The sequence below is a fragment of the Bufo gargarizans genome, unplaced genomic scaffold (assembly GCF_014858855.1).
Source record: "Bufo gargarizans isolate SCDJY-AF-19 unplaced genomic scaffold, ASM1485885v1 fragScaff_scaffold_591_pilon, whole genome shotgun sequence".
Classification (NCBI taxonomy): Eukaryota; Metazoa; Chordata; class Amphibia; order Anura; family Bufonidae; genus Bufo; species Bufo gargarizans.
Window position 1 is genome coordinate 49,845 of NW_025334146.1, and position 20,451 is coordinate 70,295.

The 20,451-nt window shown below is 52.6% G+C and overlaps 2 protein-coding genes across 4 annotated transcripts; one reads left to right on the forward strand and one right to left on the reverse strand.

The window, feature by feature from the left end:
* Positions 1-938: 938 nt before the first annotated feature.
* On the reverse strand, positions 939-17,578 carry LOC122922670 (uridine-cytidine kinase-like 1). 3 transcript variants are annotated; one of them, XM_044273365.1, is made up of 15 exons: positions 17,361-17,578; positions 13,713-13,906; positions 13,533-13,639; positions 13,048-13,218; positions 12,891-12,962; positions 12,630-12,819; positions 9,550-9,611; positions 4,632-4,651; positions 3,006-3,104; positions 2,825-2,918; positions 2,681-2,743; positions 2,273-2,395; positions 1,985-2,092; positions 1,760-1,916; positions 939-1,635 (listed from the first exon to the last, which is right to left on the reverse strand). In XM_044273365.1, the coding sequence occupies exons 1-15, from the start codon at positions 17,453-17,455 to the stop codon at positions 1,556-1,558; spliced, it is 1,635 nt and encodes a 544-aa protein (XP_044129300.1). In that variant the 5' UTR covers positions 17,456-17,578; the 3' UTR covers positions 939-1,555. The 3 variants fall into 3 exon arrangements, with proteins under 3 accessions (XP_044129300.1, XP_044129298.1, XP_044129299.1); XM_044273363.1 differs by having other exon boundaries at positions 13,713-13,912; positions 17,361-17,576; XM_044273364.1 differs by lacking the exon at positions 4,632-4,651 and adding an exon at positions 5,717-5,733 and having other exon boundaries at positions 13,713-13,912; positions 17,361-17,574.
* Positions 5,740-8,299, forward strand: LOC122922668 (caldesmon-like). Its single transcript, XM_044273362.1, has 2 exons — positions 5,740-7,363; positions 7,462-8,299. Exons 1-2 carry the CDS (start codon positions 5,825-5,827, stop codon positions 7,690-7,692), a joined length of 1,770 nt encoding a protein of 589 aa, XP_044129297.1. The 5' UTR covers positions 5,740-5,824; the 3' UTR covers positions 7,693-8,299.
* Positions 17,579-20,451: the final 2,873 nt, after the last annotated feature.

The following is a 20,451-nucleotide window of genomic DNA, read 5'->3' on the forward strand; positions in this document are numbered from 1 at the left end:
GTTTATGGGACCCTTTGTGGACCATCACCAACCCTTCCCTAAAGTGGTCATGCTGGAAAATATTGCAGGTAGTATAACATTCACCCCAGGGTCTGTCACGGGAGCTGCCAGTTCTGGACTTTACTGCCTCGACAGGACATCGGGCCGTCACATTGCCCTGGGGTTGGTTTCGGATAGTCTGCTCAGAAACACACAGACTCTGACAATGCTCTTCCACACACCAATCTACGGCCCTGTCTCACCTCATGCAATGACCCAAGTGTTGGTATCATCTCCATTACTCTTGCCAGAGTGACCGCACGTTTGGATGCACCATCCTGGAGAGCAGGACTACCTGTGCAACCTAATGGGGCTGCAGCAGTGATCTGTACAGGGCGTGAGGACCTGCGTGTGGTCACCACCTGCAAAACCATTCCCTTTTTGGGAACATCTTGGTGGCACCAGTCATCTGTACCAAAGCAGCTTCACAATCGCTTATACTTCCTGAAGTTCAGTGACTTGGGGTTATACTGCGATGCTCAAGTGTTCCCTTCATTTTTTTTGAGCAATACATACATGGACTTCCTCACTTACTACTTGGGTGGGACACAGACTTACTGAAGAGAGTCCATCACTCCCCGGCTGGTACAGTATATTTCTTTAGGACTTGGACCCATAAAGCCTGTCCATTCACGTGGGTCACCTCGAAGGAAAACATGGATCCATAAAGCCTGTCCGTTCACGTGGGTCACCTCGAAGGAAAACATGGATCCATAAAGCCTGTCCGTTCACGTGGGTCACCTCGAAGGAAACAGTTTCCAGACATAGGCCTTTAGGCCAGCTCAGGTGGGTTCCTTCTCGCCTCATATTCTGTATCCAACACCTGTGACCTTCCACATGGTTGTGACATTAAACCAAATCAATAATGTAAAGCTAAAATAACCACAAAACATCCGATGGTCGCTTGAAAACAATATTAAAACATACAATTTATTATCCTACAGAAAGTTGCAGGGTTAAAAGCAGTTGCACAGCTGCTCGTCCGTGACTGTGTCACACACATCATGGCACCATCCCTGAAACTGCATCTTAAGAAGCTCTTATCCCTGATAGCGGGTGGGCGTCTCACCCTACTTATTGCAATAAGAAAGCTGCTGCCACCAATCGGATGGGGAATGCCTACGGTACGTGATGCGTAAAGAGCGACTGCCTGTAATGAGTCCAATATGGTGTAGCACGGTTGTCAGTTCTGTGTGACATAAAATAACAAGGGGCAGGGCGGCAGGTTTGTGCAACTGCATGCTCTGTGGGCACATCGTGTTCCATGACAGATCATGTATAAGTGCTATACGCCAGACGCTAATCGTGGCCATTGTGTGATGTTCATATAGGGAAGGATAGGATTTCATGGCTGCCTTTTGCAGGATACAGAGAGCTGGGGCAGCGGTACACACTGATGTCTGCAGCGGTAGGCCATATAATCAGCTTCAAGAACATCCAGGAGTGGGGTCAAGTAACTAATAAATAAGTGGAGGGTTCACCCGCAGATCCTGTGGGTCTCGGCACATAACTGCGGTCAGTACTCCATGTTGCATTCATCGCTCTCGTACCATTCAGAAGGTGCGTCAGTGCCAAAGAAGCGGTCACCAAAATTACCTGCAGAGGCATGAAAGAGTTACGTGGCCGTAGACAGAACTCATGAGACGCAGAACCTGTCCCATCATAGGATGGTATAGAAATAAAAGCTGGATCACCCCCCCTCCCCAGGCCTTATTCTCACCAATGCCCGGGATGATATGAAAATCCTGGTTGACACGTTTATCCACAGCGGTGGTGATGATGCGGACTCGCGGGAATGCGTACGCCACGGAGTGTACACCCATTTCTGCCATCAACAATGAAATTAAGAAGATCTTGTCCTCTTGGACATCATGGTCCTAGAAACAAGGCGGTAAAAAAGCAAATCCACCACAGAAATCATCAGATTTGATGGGACTTCACCTACCAGGAGGACACGTATGGCCATCATGGCAGCAGCCCCGGTTGACACGGTACTGTCCATCAGAATGACATAATCCTCGCTGATCTCCTTGGGCAGCCGTAGGTAATGGAGCTGTAGAGAGCACAGACAATGATATGAGGGTGAGTGGGGAAGGGATGGGGAGTAAATGTGCAGGATAGTCCTCCGGTGTCGCTCGCTCTCCTCATCTATATACATACTACTCTTACGGGTGACCCTCCTCGTGTCACTATCAGGACGCCGCTCCTCAGGAGCCAGTACCGTTACTCTCACCTCTGGTTCGCCTGTATTGTGGTTGGTCTGGATCAGGATCTTGCCTAGTCGGATGTCCTTACACACAGCGGTGAGGGCCTGTTCCATGGTCTCTCCAGCTCGCAGAATAGACACCCCTGTGATCTGGAATCAGAAGACCGTGCTTTTACTCGTCACAAAACCATGCAGCGGTCCCAAACAGCTCCCAAATCCAGGGCTGGTGGCGGAATACACATGGAAAAAGCATTCCTGCAGGAGACAGGGCCATCTGTACATCTCCCAAGAGTCCAACTGTATCCACTACCACCATGTAAGTGGTCCTGACTGAGTGATGCACAAGTTCCCATTAATAAAACCATGTAAGGTAGGTTATCATTTATGTTCTTCCCAAGCGAGAGAACCTCAGCATGTGTACAGGTTGATACTCACCCGCTGACGGTGGAACCTTTTGCCCTGATATAATGTTCCTTGTGGGGTCTCCACTGTGACCGGCTGCAAAAGGAAAGATGACAAATGATAAGGAAACATTGAGTCCACCATCAGCAGTCGATCACAGAAGTACTTAGCACCTACGTTGAGTGGAAGGAAAGACAGCGCGTGCTCGATCAGGAGACGCATCAGGCGCTTCGAGTAAAAGATGAACTCGTCTCGGTTGGTGTCCTTGTTCCTGGGAGGAGCAGTATTTTAGTACAGTCGGTTGTGATCGCGGTGGGGTACAATGGTGGTTGAGGACTGTTCTCTACAGAGATCTCACCTGATTATCGTGTGCATCCCACGCACTTGTGGGGTACTCTGAAGAACGCTCAGGGTATCGGGGAGAGGCTGCCCTTGGTGAGCAGAAGCCAGGGCCGCTCTGGTGTAAATAAAGTTGAGGAGATTAGCTCAATCAGGAAGATTTTTAAATTTTTTTTTTAAATACACCCCAAAAAGCACCATCACAGCAACCCCAAGACATGCACTATAAAATAATGGCTGTCCTGCACTTATTATTGTCCCCACTCTATGACTCGCAGACCTCGTGTGACTCGATGTCTCCTCACTCACATCGTGTGCCCTAAAAGTGTTCTCAATTGTGCTCTGAAGTAAAAAGGTGACATTACAGGCTGGGGACAATAATGAAGCCAAAGAGATGAAAGACACGAGGTTGGGGTTACACTGCAACCTCACAACACCTTCTCTAACTACCAAAGTAGTCACAGCAGTGGCCATCACAATACCAGGATCTCTGCCATATGTTCCTGAAAAAACCTGACCAATTATCCTAAAGATTATGCAACCAATGAATAATGAACTGAAGGCAGCGCTACAAGAAAAGCAGCCCTATAACATCAGTCACTTCAACACAAGCCCACCTCCCAATGAAGTCCAAACCAACATCAACGGTCAAAGCAATAAGCAGCCCATATCTCAACAAGGTCCAACCCAAAATCAACAGTCACTCCAAGACAACAAGCAGCCCAACAACTCACAACATCGATAGTCACCCCAAGACAACAAGCCCACCTTCCACATAAAGTCCAAACCAACATCAATGGTCACTTCAAAGACAGTCAGCTCAACTCCCAACAAGGTCCAAACCATCAACAGTCCACAGACCACAACTCCCAACATCAATGTTCACTTCAAGACCACAACCAGTCTAAATTCCCCCAAATCAATGGTCACCCAAAATAAACAACTAGCCCAACAACTTCCAAGATAAATGGTCACTGCAAGAACCAGTCCTACAACTCCCAAAATCAACAGTCACTAAGACAACAGTCCAACTCTCAACAAGGTTTAACCCAACATTAACAGTCGCTCCAAGATAAGGACCAGCCATGGTCCAACTAAATACCAATGGTTACTACGAAACAAGGACCAGTCCAAAAACTCCTAACAGGGACCAAACCAACATCAAGAGTCACTCCAAGACAAGAACTGTACTAACTCCCAACAACATCAACAGTCATTCAAAGACAACGACTAGCCGATTCAACCCAATATCAATGGTCCATAAGGGACAACGACCAGCCCAAAACATTCTCACCCAGATCTGACCCAAAATCATTGCTAAAAGAAAACAACCAGCCAAACAACTCCCAACTCCAAACATCAACAGTCACTACAAAGACATGACCAAGTCAACAACTCCCAACCCCATCCAACAGTCATCCTAATTCAACAACCAACCCAACTACCAAGGTCCAATCCAAGAAAATGGCCCTTATGAGGAGGTGTACAAGGCCTGTTAGCACCTTCCCAGTTACCAGAACGGAGGAGCGGCACACACTACACATGCTCTGAAGAGTCACACCATCATTGTGGTGGCAGAGCTCTGTGTTCTTGGCATGCATTATAATTTGTGGAACGTCACACATGCAGAAGACAGGCGTCTCACATGTCCCAGCGCTGCATCCTCTGCAAAGTACGGCAGGTGACGACATGGGTACACAATAAAAGGAAAAGACAAGGAATGTGTCAATGACTAGAGATGTCTGGTGTATTCACACCAAGGGTAGACAATCATGGAGGATGAAGAACCAGCAACGGAGGAAGCTACAAACCAGACAGGAAAAATAACCAACGAGTGTCTCCTGAGCACTGAGGAGGAGTAGTAGTAGTAGGACGAGGACATGACACTGAAGAGGAGGACGAGGACATGACACTGAAGAGGAGGACGAGGACATGACACGACACTGAGAAGTAGGAGGAGGAGGACGAGGACATGACACTGAAGAGGAGGACGACGACATGTCACTAAGGAGGAGGACGACATGACACTGAGGAGAAGGAGGACGACGACGACGACATGTCACTGAGGAGTAGTAGTAGGAGGAGGACGACATGACACTGAGGAGTAGTAGGAGGAGGACGACATGACACTGAGGAGTAGTAGGAGGAGGACATGACACTGAGGAGTAGTAGGAGGAAGCGGATGTAGCACTGAGGAGGAGTAGTAGGATGAAGATGTGACACTGACAAGTTGCAGTAGTAGTTGGACAATACACTGAGGAGTAGTAGTGGTGGTAGGGGAAGTAACACTGAGAAGTAAGAGGGTGAGGATGTGACACTAAGGATAAGTAGTAGGACCTAACATGGAGGAGGAGTAGTAGTAGTAGTAGTAATAGTAGAATAAGGACATAATACTGGAGAGGACGACGCCACACCGAGGAGTATTAAGAGGATGTTACACCAATGATGTATCCTGAGCACTGAGGAGTAGTACAGCAGTGACGTAGGGGGAGTAGTAGGATGTTACACCAGTGATGTGTGCTGGGCTGTAGTGCAGCAGTAACATGATGGTAGTAGTACAGCAGTGACCAGGCCAGGGACACGTGTAGCAGTGATGGCAGGAAGATCTGAACTGTCTTCACATGAATTTGTAGATGATAAAGAACAACAACCCTCAAACCCTTCATATCCCCTGCAGCCTTCAGTAAACCCCACACCCCACTCCCCACCACGTATTCCCCACAATCCTACCTCACCGTGATCTCCCGCTGACACATACAGGCCAACCAAGGATTAACGTCACAGCACGCAGGACCACACGGGTACGGTTAGAAAGAGAGAAGGAAAACACCATGAAACATGGGGTATGAGGGAGAGGAGGAAAGAGCGCAGCAGAGGATGAGAGACAATGAGGAAAGAGCGCAGCAGAGGATGAGAGACAATGAGGAAAGAGCGCAGCAGAGGATGAGAGACAATGAGGAAAGAGCGCAGCAGAGGATGAGAGACAATGAGGAAAGAGCGCAGCAGAGGATGAGAGACAATGAGGAAAGAGCGCAGCAGAGGATGAGAGACAATGAGGTAAGAGCGCAGCAGAGGATGAGAGACAATGAGGTAAGAGCGCAGCAGAGGATGAGAGACAATGAGGAAAGAGCGCAGCAGAGGATGAGAGACAATGAGGAAAGAGCGCAGCAGAGGATGAGAGACAATGAGGAAAGAGCGCAGCAGAGGATGAGAGACAATGAGGAAAGAGCGCAGCAGAGGATGAGAGACAATGAGGAAAGAGCGCAGCAGAGGATGAGAGACAATGAGGAAAGAGCGCAGCAGAGGATGAGAGACAATGAGGAAAGAGCGCAGCAGAGGATGAGAGACAATGAGGTAAGAGCGCAGCAGAGGATGAGAGACAATGAGGAAAGAGCGCAGCAGAGGATGAGAGACAATGAGGAAAGAGCGCAGCAGAAGAAGAGAGACAATGAGGAAAGAGCGCAGCAGAGGATGAGAGACAATGAGGAAAGAGCGCAGCAGAGGATGAGAGACAATGAGGAAAGAGCGCAGCAGAGGATGAGAGACAATGAGGAAAGAGCGCAGCAGAGGATGAGAGACAATGAGGTAAGAGCGCAGCAGAGGATGAGAGACAATGAGGAAAGAGCGCAGCAGAGGATGAGAGACAATGAGGAAAGAGCGCAGCAGAGGATGAGAGACAATGAGGAAAGAGCGCAGCAGAGGATGAGAGACAATGAGGAAAGAGCGCAGCAGAGGATGAGAGACAATGAGGAAAGAGCGCAGCAGAGGATGAGAGACAATGAGGTAAGAGCGCAGCAGAGGATGAGAGACAATGAGGTAAGAGCGCAGCAGAAGAAGAGAGACAATGAGGTAAGAGCGCAGCAGAAGAAGAGAGACAATGAGGTAAGAGCGCAGCAGAAGAAGAGAGACAATGAGGTAAGAGCGCAGCAGAGGATGAGAGACAATGAGGAAAGAGCGCAGCAGAGGATGAGAGACAATGAGGAAAGAGCGCAGCAGAGCATGAGAGACAATGAGGAAAGAGCGCAGCAGAGGATGAGAGACAATGAGGAAAGAGCGCAGCAGAAGAAGAGAGACAATGAGGTAAGAGCGCAGCAGAGGATGAGAGACAATGAGGATAGAGCGCAGCAGAGGATGAGAGACAATGAGGAAAGAGCGCAGCAGAGGATGAGAGACAAGGAGGTAAGAGCGCAGCAGAGGATGAGAGACAATGAGGATAGAGCGCAGCAGAGGATGAGAGACAATGAGGAAAGAGCGCAGCAGAGGATGAGAGACAATGAGGAAAGAGCGCAGCAGAGGATGAGAGACAATGAGGAAAGAGCGCAGCAGAGGATGAGAGACAATGAGGAAAGAGCGCAGCAGAGGATGAGAGACAATGAGGTAAGAGCGCAGCAGAGGATGAGAGACAATGAGGAAAGAGGCAGCAGAAGAAGAGAGACAATGAGGTAAGAGCGCAGCAGAGGATGAGAGACAATGAGGAAAGAGCGCAGCAGAGGATGAGAGACAATGAGGAAAGAGCGCAGCAGAGGATGAGAGACAAGGAGGTAAGAGCGCAGCAGAGGATGAGAGACAATGAGGATAGAGCGCAGCAGAGGATGAGAGACAATGAGGATAGAGCGCAGCAGAGGATGAGAGACAATGAGGATAGAGCGCAGCAGAGGATGAGAGACAATGAGGAAAGAGCGGCAGAAGAAGAGATGAGGAGGTAAGAGAGCAGCAGAGGATGAGAGACTGAGGAAAGAGCGGCAGAAGAAGAGATGAGGAGGTGAGAGAGCAGCAGAATGAGAGGTGGTGGAGGTGATACAGGCCATGCACTGGGGGTTTGGTTACAGGCATGCTACGGAGCAGTCTCGTTAGTCTCCATGGCTTCTCGTGGTTAGAGTCTTCACCTCTAAGGCTTATTTCACACGAGCGATATGGAGTCAGGATCTGTTCAGGGAAAAACTGTTTCTCACAGTTCTGATAGAGACTTACTTCCTGTATTTGCGTCCCACCGCCGACTTCCGGTTTTCAGCGCGCGGGTATTTAGAGTGACGCTGATTGCATCCTGACATGGACAGTCTTTTGAATGCACGGTGTGTTTTACCTACATACATCACATTGCACGTGCGTTTACAGAGATATATTACACCCTCAGTATTGCAGTTAGCAGAAGAGCGGGTATGGTATACCGTGTCCACCAGAATCGGAGAATTGAGACCCTCTAACGATGAACTGACAAGCTTTACAGTGGCCGCAATCCCTCGTACAGTTCCTCCGTATTCTGAGGAAGTGTCCCTTTGGATCCCCTTCTTCAGTGGGGTGGGATGAAAACTCCCCCATGGCAAAAAACTATTAGTGAAGGTCTCTTTACGATGTAGGGATGTCTGAATCATATTTTTTCCATAGCCGAATATCTAGTGTCTCATGGGTAAAAAAATAACCCCGTTTTGTTCTGATTCGGGGCCTCGACAAATAACTGAAATTCTCGTTTCTCCCCTGACCACAGTATCAGAACGTCATCGATATATCTCACCCACAATAAAATATGTGAGACCCAGTTGGCCTATTGGTCAGAAGACACTACTGTATCCTCCCACCAGCGAGTTAGCATAGGTTGGGGCACAAGGACCCCCATAGCGGTGCCCCTGAGCTGGTGCTTAGAGGCAAATACTAAATAGTTATGAGTCAAGATGAATTCTAGCAAACGAAGAACAAAACTGTTATGGCCCTGATCCTGATTGCTTTTGGCATCAAGGAAATACTTTGTAGCCCTCAGTCCCATTTGGTGTGGGATGGATGTGTAGAGGGCCTCAACATCCATCGAGGTCAGCCACACTTCTGCCTCAACCCCTAGACCCTCGAGCTTATTGAGCAGATCCATCGTATCACGTATGTACGAAGTAAGAGATAGGACAAAGGGAGGTAACGTTCTATCAATGTAGATACCAGCAATTTGAGTCAGATTTCCAACCCCCGAGACAATTGGCCTCCCTTTTAGGGGATGTAACCCCTTATTAGAAGTCCATAAAAGGTATCAAGTTTTGGATGTTGGAGGAAAAACTGATGGTTTTGCACACAAGCCTATGACTGCATGAAGAGAAACCAGAAGAATAACAAGCTACGTCTTCCAGCAACCATCAGTGAGAAAACCACATTGCCTCCAGATGACTTCCGTTTTTCACACAAGCCCCATTCACTTCTATGGACCCAGAGATGCGTAAAAAACGGAAATGAATGGTCACATCCGCTCGTGTGAAAGAAGCCTAAAAGGTGTTAGAAAGTCAAACACTGTGATCGCGAGCAGCGCTGCACAGAGGAACGCTCCATCTGTGCAATGTTTCCCACTACTAGTGCCCTAAGCAGGAAGAACATGGCGGGCTGCAGGGCACGGGCCTCACCCTCATTAACATCACGTGGATGCAGCACAGATCAGGAGACCCAGGACGCTACACGGCACATGCATGTACAGCCTCCCCGCAGCAGTGCCTGTCAACAGTATAAGCCGGGGAGTCCTAGGGGGGCAGGTCCTCAGATCATCATGGTAACAGGATGTGAGCAGCCACCATCACCTGGACAAAACTTACCTTCTCCAGCTGACTGTGCACGTGCTGCACTATGAGATCCACAGCCACAGAGTTCTCACCCCCTACAAGACAAAACAACCAACACCGTCTAGATTAGGGTTGTTTCAATACCATAAAAAAATACTGCGATACTCGATTCCACGCGGAAAAAATAAAACACCAAAAAAGCAGCAAATAAAAAATTCCACATTTTACGGAACGTCCGGCCCATAATAGACAGTCCGATCCTATTTTTTGGGGGAACAGGGTGACTAAAAAATGGCGAATCGAGCGGTTCCCCCCCCTGTTACGGCGCTCATCGTATAGGACATATTTTTTTATATTTTATAAGTTCACACTTTTTTGGGCATGGCGACCTGTAATATGCTTATCTATTTATTGCTTTTATATTTTATATGTAAAATTGTGAAAAAAGGACAATTTATACCTTATATTTTGGTGTTTGTTTTTTAACTTTTTTTATTTAATAACTATTTCCCCCCTTAGTGGCTAGAACCTGGATCTTTTCATCCCTTGTCCTATTAGGGTGACTAGGACCTCACACTCCCCCTGTGCATCGTGCACACAGCAGCAGGGAGCTGACCATGGACGGCTTCAGTAGCATCCTGGCTGCCATGGTAACCGATCGGAGCCTCGCGATTACACTGCTGGAGCTCTGATGGGAAGTGCCACTGCCACCAATGAGGAGGAGGGGAGGGGACCCTGTGACCACTGCCACCAATTATTATATTACTGGGGGGTTGGGGAGTGCACTGCGCCACCAATGAAGATAAGTAACCTTTTAATACAAATACAGGAGGCGGGTGCCGGCGGCAGAATCACATAGTCAGCACCCGACCTCTATGACAGGGCGCTGCGATCCGCGGCAGTTAACCCCTCAGGTGCTGCACCCTATATACAGGTGTATATTACACCTCCAGTATACAGGTAGAGAGGAGAGGACAGGTACAGGTGTATATTACACCTCCAGTATACAGGTAGAGAGGAGAAGACAGGTACAGGTGTATATTACACCTCCAGTATACAGGTAGAGAGAAGAGGACCGGTACAGGCGTATATTACACCTCCAGTATACAGGTAGAGAGGAGAGGTACAGGTGTATATTACACCTCCAGTATAAAGGTAGAGAGGAGAGGTACAGGTGTATATTACACCTCCAGTATACAGGTAGAGAGGAGAGGACAGACACAGGTGTATATAACACCTCCAGTATACAGGTAGAGAGGAGAGGACAGGTACAGGTGTATATTATACCGCCAGTATACAGGTAGAGATTAGAGGACAGGTACAGGTGTATATTACACCTCCAGTATACAGGTAGAGAGGAGAGGACCGGTACAGGCGTATATTACACCTCCAGTATAAAAGGTAGAGAGGACAGGTACAGGTGTATATTACACCTCCAGTATAAAGGTAGAGAGGAGAGGTACAGGTGTATATTACACCTCCAGTATAAAGGTAGAGAGGAGAGGTACAGGTGTATATTACACCTCCAGTATACAGGTAGAGAGGAGAGGACAGACACAGGTGTATATAACACCTCCAGTATACAGGTAGAGAGGAGAGGTACAGGTGTATATTACACCTCCAGTATAAAGGTAGAGAGGAGAGGTACAGGTGTATATTACACCTCCAGTATACAGGTAGAGAGGAGAGGACAGACACAGGTGTATATAACACCTCCAGTATACAGGTAGAGAGGAGAGGACAGGTACAGGTGTATATTATACCGCCAGTATACAGGTAGAGATTAGAGGACAGGTACAGGTGTATATTACACCTCCAGTATACAGGTAGAGAGGAGAGGACCGGTACAGGCGTATATTACACCTCCAGTATACAGGTAGAGAGGAGAGGACAGACACAGGTGTATATTACACCTCCAGTATACAGGTAGAGAGGAGAGGACAGGTACAGGTGTATATTATACCGCCAGTATACAGGTAGAGAGGAGAGGACCGGTACAGGCGTATATTACACCTCCAGTATAAAAGGTAGAGAGGACAGGTACAGGTGTATATTATACCTTCAGTATACAGGTCGAGGAGAGGACAGGTACAGGTGTATATTACACCTCAGGTATACAGGTAGAGAGGAGAGGTACAGGTGTATATTACACCTCCAGTATACAGGTAGAGAGGACAGGTACAGGTGTATATTACACCTCCAGTATACAGGTGGAGAGGTACAGGTGTATATTACACCTCCAGTATACAGGTAGAGAGGACAGGTACAGGTGTATATTACACCTCCAGTATACAGGTGGAGAGGTACAGGTGTATATTACACCTTCAGTATACAGGTGGAGAGGACAGGTACAGGTGTATATTATACCTTCAGTATACAGGTCGAGGAGAGGACAGGTACAGGTGTATATTACACCTCCAGTATACAGGTGGAGAGGAGAGGTACAGGTGTATATTACACCTCCAGTATACAGGTAGAGAGGAGAGGTACGGGTGTATATTACACCTCCAGTATACAGGTAGAGAGGAGAGGTACGGGTGTATATTACACCTCCAGTATACAGGTAGAGAGGAGAGGTACGGGTGTATATTACACCTCCAGTATACAGGTAGAGAGGAGAGGTACGGGTGTATATTACACCTCCAGTATACAGGTAGAGAGGAGAGGTACGGGTGTATATTACACCTCCAGTATACAGGTAGAGAGGAGAGGTACGGGTGTACATTACACCTCCAGTATACAGGTAGAGAGGACAGGTACAGGTGTATATTACACCTCCAGTATACAGGTAGAGAGGAGAGGTACAGGTGTATATTACACCTCCAGTATACAGGTAGAGAGGAGAGGACCGGTACAGGCGTATACTACACCTCCAGTATACAGGTGGAGAGTACAGGTACAGGTGTATATTACACCTCCAGTATACAGGTAGAGAGGAGAGGTACAGGTGTATATTACACCTCCAGTATACAGGTAGAGAGGAGAGGAGAGGTACGGGTGTATATTACACCTCCAGTATACAGGTAGAGAGGAGAGGTACAGGTGTATATTACACCTCCAGTATACAGGCAGGAGATATATAACGGTATAAATGTATATTACAGGTCAGTTACCTCTGGGCACCACTATATCTGCCAGCTGCACAGTGGGCTCTATATACTGCTCGAACGCCGGCTTCACAAACTTATTGTACTGCTTGATCACCCCGACAATGTCACGGCCTCGATCTGTGATGTCACGCTTCAACCGCCTCACCAGCCGAATGTCCGAGTCTGTATCTACAAAGACCTTCATATCCAAGAGCTGAGAAGTTTAAAAGAATAAGGTTAGGGGGAGAGGCCGAGAAAACAGGAGACGGTTACTGCTTATGTTACCTTGAGGAGCTCCTTGTTGGCAAAAGCAAGAATTCCTTCGAATATGATCACATTGGCTCCATAGACCGTTTTCTGGAGGAGGATGAGGGCAGGTGAGATGTGGTCACATATGGGTGAAGAAGAGAACCTGTGCGATGTCACTACGAGGGTCACTTACCCAGTCCTTGCGGCGGCTGTGCGTGGTGAAGTCATACACCGGCACTTTCACGCTCTTCCCCTTCTTCAGCTTGCGCAGGATGTTGACCAGCAGGTCAAAGTCAAAGGCGTCGGGGTGATCGAAGTTATACTCATTCCTGGCGGCCAATTCCTGCTGCTCCTTAGTGAGGACCTGGGAAGACACAACCAGTGAGGCTCATCCGCCTCAGGTCCAGGCTCCAATCGTGGTGCGATCCACTACATAGCACATAGGAAGTTAAACATGGGTGCCGCACAGCAACCCACTCCATAATCCATCGCCATGTGCAAGAGCCCTGTGAGAGCCACCTCTAAATCAGAAGATAAGGTAGTGGAGCCCCCTGGTGGTAGATACAGGGACAGCACCACAATACAGAAGAGATGGGACCCACACTTATCTCCAGAACTGGACCACCGAAGTGAGCAGAGGTCAGCCTGCACACCAATCTACAGGATGGGGGCACCTACCTTATAGAAGCAGTCCATGGACAGCAGCACCACCCACGGCACGTCCAGAGCTTCTATAATCTTATTGGCTACGGTTGTCTTCCCAGACGCGCTGCCCCCGCACAGCCCTGGAAGAGGAGAAGCTTGGCGGTTATAATAATGCAGCGCGAGGCATTAATGTGCTCGGTCACACCTTCTTACCTATGACAAAGGCCTCCTTGAACGGGGTCCCCGACTCATTGTACCAGGGAGGGCGTCCAGCCGTGTAGATGGTCCTCTTACTGGTGAGCAATAATGGAGGCTCAGTCTTACTCTGGCTGGTGGTGCGTTTCCGGGGTGACAGAGACGGAGTGAGCGGCAGTCGGGTGAGCAGGGTGTCCAAAGAGTCCTCCCCACTGTCACTGACCATAGGAAAATGAAAAAAGTGAGTGCCCCCTACGGCCATATTCACTCCATCACATGACTTCACTAGTCACCACTACTCCATCCATCAATACTGCCCCTCGATCCAGTCCGCTGCCTCCACAAACACATCCAGCACCTCTTTACTATTCCAGGGACCTCGCGGCTCCTCTCCCACAGCCCGCCGCTCCTCACCCTCCGCTCCTCTCCCACAGCCCGCCTCTCCTCACCCTCCGCTCCTCTCCCACAGCCCGCCTCTCCTCACCCTCCGCTCCACTCCCACAGCCCGCCTCTCCTCACCCTCCGCTCCACTCCCACAGCCCGCCTCTCCTCACCCTCCGCTCCTCTCCCACAGCCCGCCTCTCCTCACCCTCCGCTCCTCTCCCACAGCCCGCCTCTCCTCACCCTCCGCTCCTCTCCCACAGCCCGCCTCTCCTCACCCTCCGCTCCTCTCCCACAGCCCGCCTCTCCTCACCCTCCGCCCGCCTCTCCTACAGCCCGCCTCTCCTCACCCTCCGCCCGCCTCTCCTCACCCTCCGCTCCTCTCCCACAGCCCGCCTCTCCTCACCCTCCGCTCCTCTCCCACAGCCCGCCGCTCCTCTCCCACAGCCCGTCACTACTCACCCGCCGCTCCTCTCCCACAGCCCGTCGCTCCTCACCCTCCGCTCCTCTCCCACAGCCCGTCACTCCTCACCCGCCGCTCCTCTCCCACAGCCCGCCGCTCCTCACCCTCCGCTCCTCTCCCACAGCCCGCCTCTCCTTACCCTCCGCTCCTCTCCCACAGCCCGCCTCTCCTCACCTTCCGCTCCTCTCCCACAGCCCGCCTCTCCTCACCCTCCGCTCCTCTCCCACAGCCCGCCTCTCCTCACCCCCTGCTCCTCTCCCACAGCCCGCCTCTCCTTACCCTCCGCTCCTCTCCCACAGCCCGCCGCTCCTCACCCTCCGCTCCACTCCCACAGCCGCCGCTCCTCACCCTCCACCTCTCCCACAGCCCGCCGCTCTTCACCCTCCGCTCCTCTCCCACAGCCCGCCTCTCCTCACCCTCCGCTCCTCTCCCACAGCCCGCCGCTCCTCTCCCACAGCCCGCCTCTCCTCACCCTCCGCTCCTCTCCCACAGCCCGCCGCTCCTTACCCTCCGCTCCTCTCCCACAGCCCGCCGCTCCTTACCCTCCGCTCCTCTCCCACAGCCCGCCGCTCCTCACCCTCAGCTCGCCGCTCCTCACCCTCAGCTTCTCACCCGCCGCTCCTCTCCCACAGCCCGCCGCTCTTCACCCTCCGCCCGCCGCTCCTCACCCTCCACCTCTCCCACAGCCCGCCTCTCCTCACCCTCCGCTCCACTCCCACAGCCCGCCTCTCCTCACCCTCCGCTCCACTCCCACAAGCCCGCCTCTCCTCACCCTCCGCTCCACTCCCACAGCCCGCCTCTCCTCACCCTCCGCTCCACTCCCACAGCCCGCCTCTCCTCACCCTCCGCTCCACTCCCACAGCCCGCCTCTCCTCACCCTCCGCTCCACTCCCACAGCCCGCCTCTCCTCACCCCTCCGCTCCTCTCCCACAGCCCGCCTCTCCTCACCCTCCGCTCCTCTCCCACAGCCCGCCTCTCACTCCACCCTCCGCTCCTCTCCCACAGCCCGCATCTCCTCACCCGCCGCTTCTATCCACAGCCGCGCTCTCCTCACCCTCCGCCATCTACCACAGCCCGCCTCTCCTCACCCTCCGCTCCTCCTTCCCACAGCCCGCCTCTCCTCACCCCGCCCGCTCCCAGCCCCGGCCTCTCCTCACCTCCTCCTCGCCTCCCACAGCCCGCCTCTCCTCACCCTCCGCTCCTCCTCTCCAAGCAGCCCGCCTCTTCCTCACCCATCCGCTCCTCTCCCACAGCCCGCCTCCTCCTCACCCTCCGCTCCTCTCCACAGTCCCGCTCTCTCACCCTCCGCTCCCTCTCCCACAGTCCCGCCTCTCTCACCCTCCGCTCCTCTCCCACAGTCCGCCTCTCCTCACCCTCCGCTCCTCTCCCACAGTCCGCCTCTCCTCACCCTCCGCTCCTCTCCCACAGTCCCGACTCTCCTCACCCTCCGCTCCTCTCCCACAGTCCGCCTCTCCTCACCCTCCGCTCCTCTCCCACAGCCCGCTCTCCTCACCCTCCGCTCCTCTCCCACAGCCCGCCTCTCCTCACCCTCCGCTCCTCTCCCACAGCCCGCCTCTCCTCACCCTCCGCTCCTCTCCCACAGCGCGCCGCTCCTCACCCTCCGCTCCTCTCCCAGCGAGCCTCTCCTCACCCTCCGCTCCTCTCCCACAGCCCGCCTCTCCTCACCCTCCTCTCTCTCCCACAGCGAGCCTCTCTCACCCCTCCGCTCCTCTCCCACAGCCCGCCTCTCCTCACCCTCCGCTCCTCTCCACAGCCCGCCGCTCTTCACCCTCCGCTCCTCTCCCACAGCCGCCTCTCCTCACCCTCCGCTCTCTCACACAGCCCGCCTCTCCTCACCCTCCGCTCCTCTCACAGCCCGCCTCTCCTCACCCTCCGCTCCTCTCCCACAGCCCGCCTCTCCTCACCCTCCGCTCCTCTCCCACAGCGAGCCTCTCCTCACCCTCCGCTCCTCTCCCACAGCGAGCCTCTCCTCACCCTCCGCTCCTCTCCACAGCGAGCCTCTCCTCACCCTCCGCTCCTCTCCCACAGCGAGCCTCTCCTCACCCTCCGCCGCTCTTCACCCTCCGCTCCTCTCCCACAGCCCGCCTCTCCTCACCCTCCGCTCCTCTCCCACAGCCCGCCTCTCCTCACCCTCCGCTCCTCTCCCACAGTCCGCCTCTCCTCACCCTCCGCTCCTCTCCCACAGTCCGCCTCTCCTCACCCTCCGCTCCTCTCCCACAGCCCGCCGCTCTTCACCCTCCGCTCCTCTCCCACAGCCCGCCGCTCTTCACCCTCCGCTCCTCTCCCACAGCCCGCCGCTCTTCACCCTCCGCTCCTCTCCCACAGCCCACCGCTCCTCACCATCCGCTCCTCTCCCTCAGCCCGCCTCTCCTCACCCTCTGCTCCTCTCCTCTCCTCTCCCACAGTCCACCTCTCCTCGCCGCACATACGCCCCTCACCCCGGGGGCCTCGCCGCACATACGCCCCTCACCCCGGGGGCCTCGCCGCACATACGCCCCTCACCCCGGGGGCCTCGCCGCACATACGCCCCTCACCCCGGGGGCCTCGCCGCACATACGCCCCTCACCCCGGGGGCCTCGCCGCACATACGCCCCTCACCCCGGGGGCCTCGCCGCACATACGCCCCTCACCCCGGGGGCCTCGCCGCACATACGCCCCTCACCCCGGGACCTCCCCATAAATACAACTTCCCCCTGTTGCTGCCCTATAGAATCACACACCCCATGGGCCTCGCTCTGCAGTCTGTCTCACCCACCACACCGTACACTCTCACTGCACAGTCCCTGCCTCTTCTGCGGCACCTGTGGGTCCTGGCTCTCCCGGACTCCCCCTCCATCTCCCCGGAGCATCTCTTCTCCACCACTTTCTTCTCCATAACGGAACAAGTGCGCTGCATCAGGAACTACAAGTTCCGGCATCCACGCGTCACCGCACTACATCTCCCGGCGACGTCCCACGCGTCACCTGACTACATCTCCCGGCGTCCCACGCGTCACCTGACTACATCTCCCGGCGACGTCCCACGCGTCACCTGACTACATCTCCCGGCGACGTCCCACGCGTCACCTGACTACATCTCCCGGCGTCCCACGCGTCACCTGACTACATCTCCCGGCATCCCACGCGTCACCTGACTACATCTCCCGGCATCCCACGCGCACAGCGCAGCCAGATGGAGTAGTGAATTCTAAGCTGACGCAGGGAAGGCGGAGCCTTAGACGTGTGCCAATCAGAAGGCGGCTCTCATGTGTGACCTGGGCTGCAGACATAAAAGCTGGAGTGTGATTGGTCGCTAAGTCTCCTAAGCAAAGGACCAGGGAAGAGAGAAATGAGCGGGAATCAGTGTGCCGCAGACTGAGGAGAGTGAAGAACAGACACCACAGTGTACAGGACGTATATGAGCTGCTGCTCCTTACTGACCATGGCTTCCTACATTCATGTACCAGAAAAATAAAATGGAATCACCGCTCCAAAGGAGCAGCTCTGACTGGGGCAGTACAGGACAGGAATGGATATTTTTTTCTGGACAATTAATCCCCAAATCACGGAAAGCCAAAAATTTTTACGGACAATTTGGAACACCATAATGAATTGTACATATTATCAGTAATAGTGGGGTCCTGTTAATACCCTGCGCCGGCGCTTCATGCGCTAAGTTATGTGGAGGCGCTGGCCTCTATGTAGCTGAGGCGCTGGCCTCTATGTAGCTGAGGCGCTGGCCTCTATGTAGCTGAGGCGCTGGCCTCTCTGTAGCTGAGGCGCTGGCCTCTCTGTAGCTGAGGCGCTGGCCTCCATGTAGCTGAGGCGCTGGCCTCCATGTAGCTGAGGCGCTGGCCTCTATGTAACTGAGGCGCTGGCCTCCATGTAGCTGAGGCGCTGGCCTCTATGTAGCTGAGGCGCTGGCCTCTCTGTAGCTGAGGCGCTGGCCTCTCTGTAGCTGAGGCGCTGGCCTCTCTGTAGCTGAGGCGCTGGCCTCTCTGTAGCTGAGGCGCTGGCCTCCATGTAGCTGAGGCGCTGGCCTCCATGTAGCTGAGGCGCTGGCCTCTATGTAGCTGAGGCGCTGGCCTCTCTGTAGCTGAGGCGCTGGCCTCTCTGTAGCTGAGGCGCTGGCCTCTATGTAACTGAGGCGCTGGCCTCTATGTAGCTGAGGCGCTGGCCTCTCTGTAGCTGAGGCGCTGGCCTCTCTGTAGCTGAGGCGCTGGCCTCTCTGTAGCTGAGGCGCTGGCCTCCATGTAGCTGAGGCGCTGGCCTCCATGTAGCTGAGGCGCTGGCCTCTATGTAGCTGAGGCGCTGGCCTCCATGTAGCTGAGGCGCTGGCCTCTATGTAGCTGAGGCGCTGGCCGTGCGACTTGCTTAAATCTCCACCCGTTCCCTTGGTGGTGAAGTTTGAAGCCATTTCTACTACAGAAACAGGCATAGAACATGATATCTGGCCGCCCCGTCGCTCCACCTTTTTCCGCCACCTCGGAAAAGTGGCGTACTTCAGATGATAAATGACCCCCACATGGCTATAGGTCAATGTACTGATGAGAACTCATTACCAGTATTTCCTGTGAACTGTAAAATGATGATAATTACCACAGAAATAACCCAGTCAAGACCCACCAGCCTCAAATAGAATCACAGACATACTGATTTCTTTTCACGGACGCAGTAATCGTTAATTTCTAACGATAATTTGTTTTCCCTTAGTCCTAACAGTGGCACAGATGGGGTATTCTGCCCCTGTGGACTGGTTAGGACAGGTGGAAGTTTAATGAACAAATAAAAAACTCTGGCATGTACACGCCCTCCCTGCCCCCAATAAAGAGGGGTGTAGCCCTCATGCTGTTGTGTAATAACAAGTAGACAAAAAATACTAATAATAATAATAATAAACAAGGGGGGGAAATTTGTGTGCCACTGTTAGGACTAAGGGAAAACAAATTATCGTTAGAAATTAACGATTCCCTTACGTCCTAACCAGTGGCACAGATGGGGATTTAGCAAGTAGAAACCCCCATGGGAGGGTCCTCATGCCTGGCGGAAGATAACACTGTCCGGCCAAATGAGGAATAACCATGTATTCTAGTATCCACTCTATAGTGTGAGATAAAAGTGGAGTGAGAACTCCAAGAAGCTGACTTACAGATCACATCCAATGGGATCGAGCTTCTCTCTGCAAAAGAAGTGGCCACTGCTCGAGTAGAGAGGGCCCTTACAAATTCAGGGGGCTCCGAGCCCTGAGACATATAGGACTCCCGAATTGCCTCTTTAATCCAGCGACTGATGGAGGGCTTAGAGGCTTTCCTCCCCTTATGGGTACCGGAAAAAAGGATAAGGAGGTTTTCATCCTTCCTAAATACCTTGGAGCGTTCCAGGTAAATCCTAAGACATCTCGCAATGTCGAGGGTATGGAGCCCTCTTTCCTCAGAGGAGGGGGATGGAGCCAATGTTGGTAGGGAGATCACCTGGTTAATATTGTCAAAGGAGGGAACCTTTGGGATGAAGGTAGGTAAAAGTACCCGATCCTGCAGGAACTTTGTATAAGGCTCAAAGGCAGAAAAAGCCTGGAGTTCCCCAACTCGCTTTGCAGAGGTAACAGCCAACAAGAAGGTGATCTTCCAGGTTAGAAACCTGAATCCCGCCTCCTCTAGGGGCTCAAAGGGGGGAGATGATAACCCCCTGAGCACGACCGATAAATCCCAAACCGGGATGGGTCTGATTACTGTAGGCTTTAATCTTGAGGCTCCCTTCAGGAATCTCTTGATAAGGGGGTCTTGAGAAACAGCTCTGTTGAGACAAGCAGAGATTGCTGAGATCTGCACTTTAAGGGTAGCGGGTGATAGCCCCCTGTCCAGACCGTCCTGTAGAAACTGTAGGATCATCGGGATGGAAGCTTCAGCGGATGTT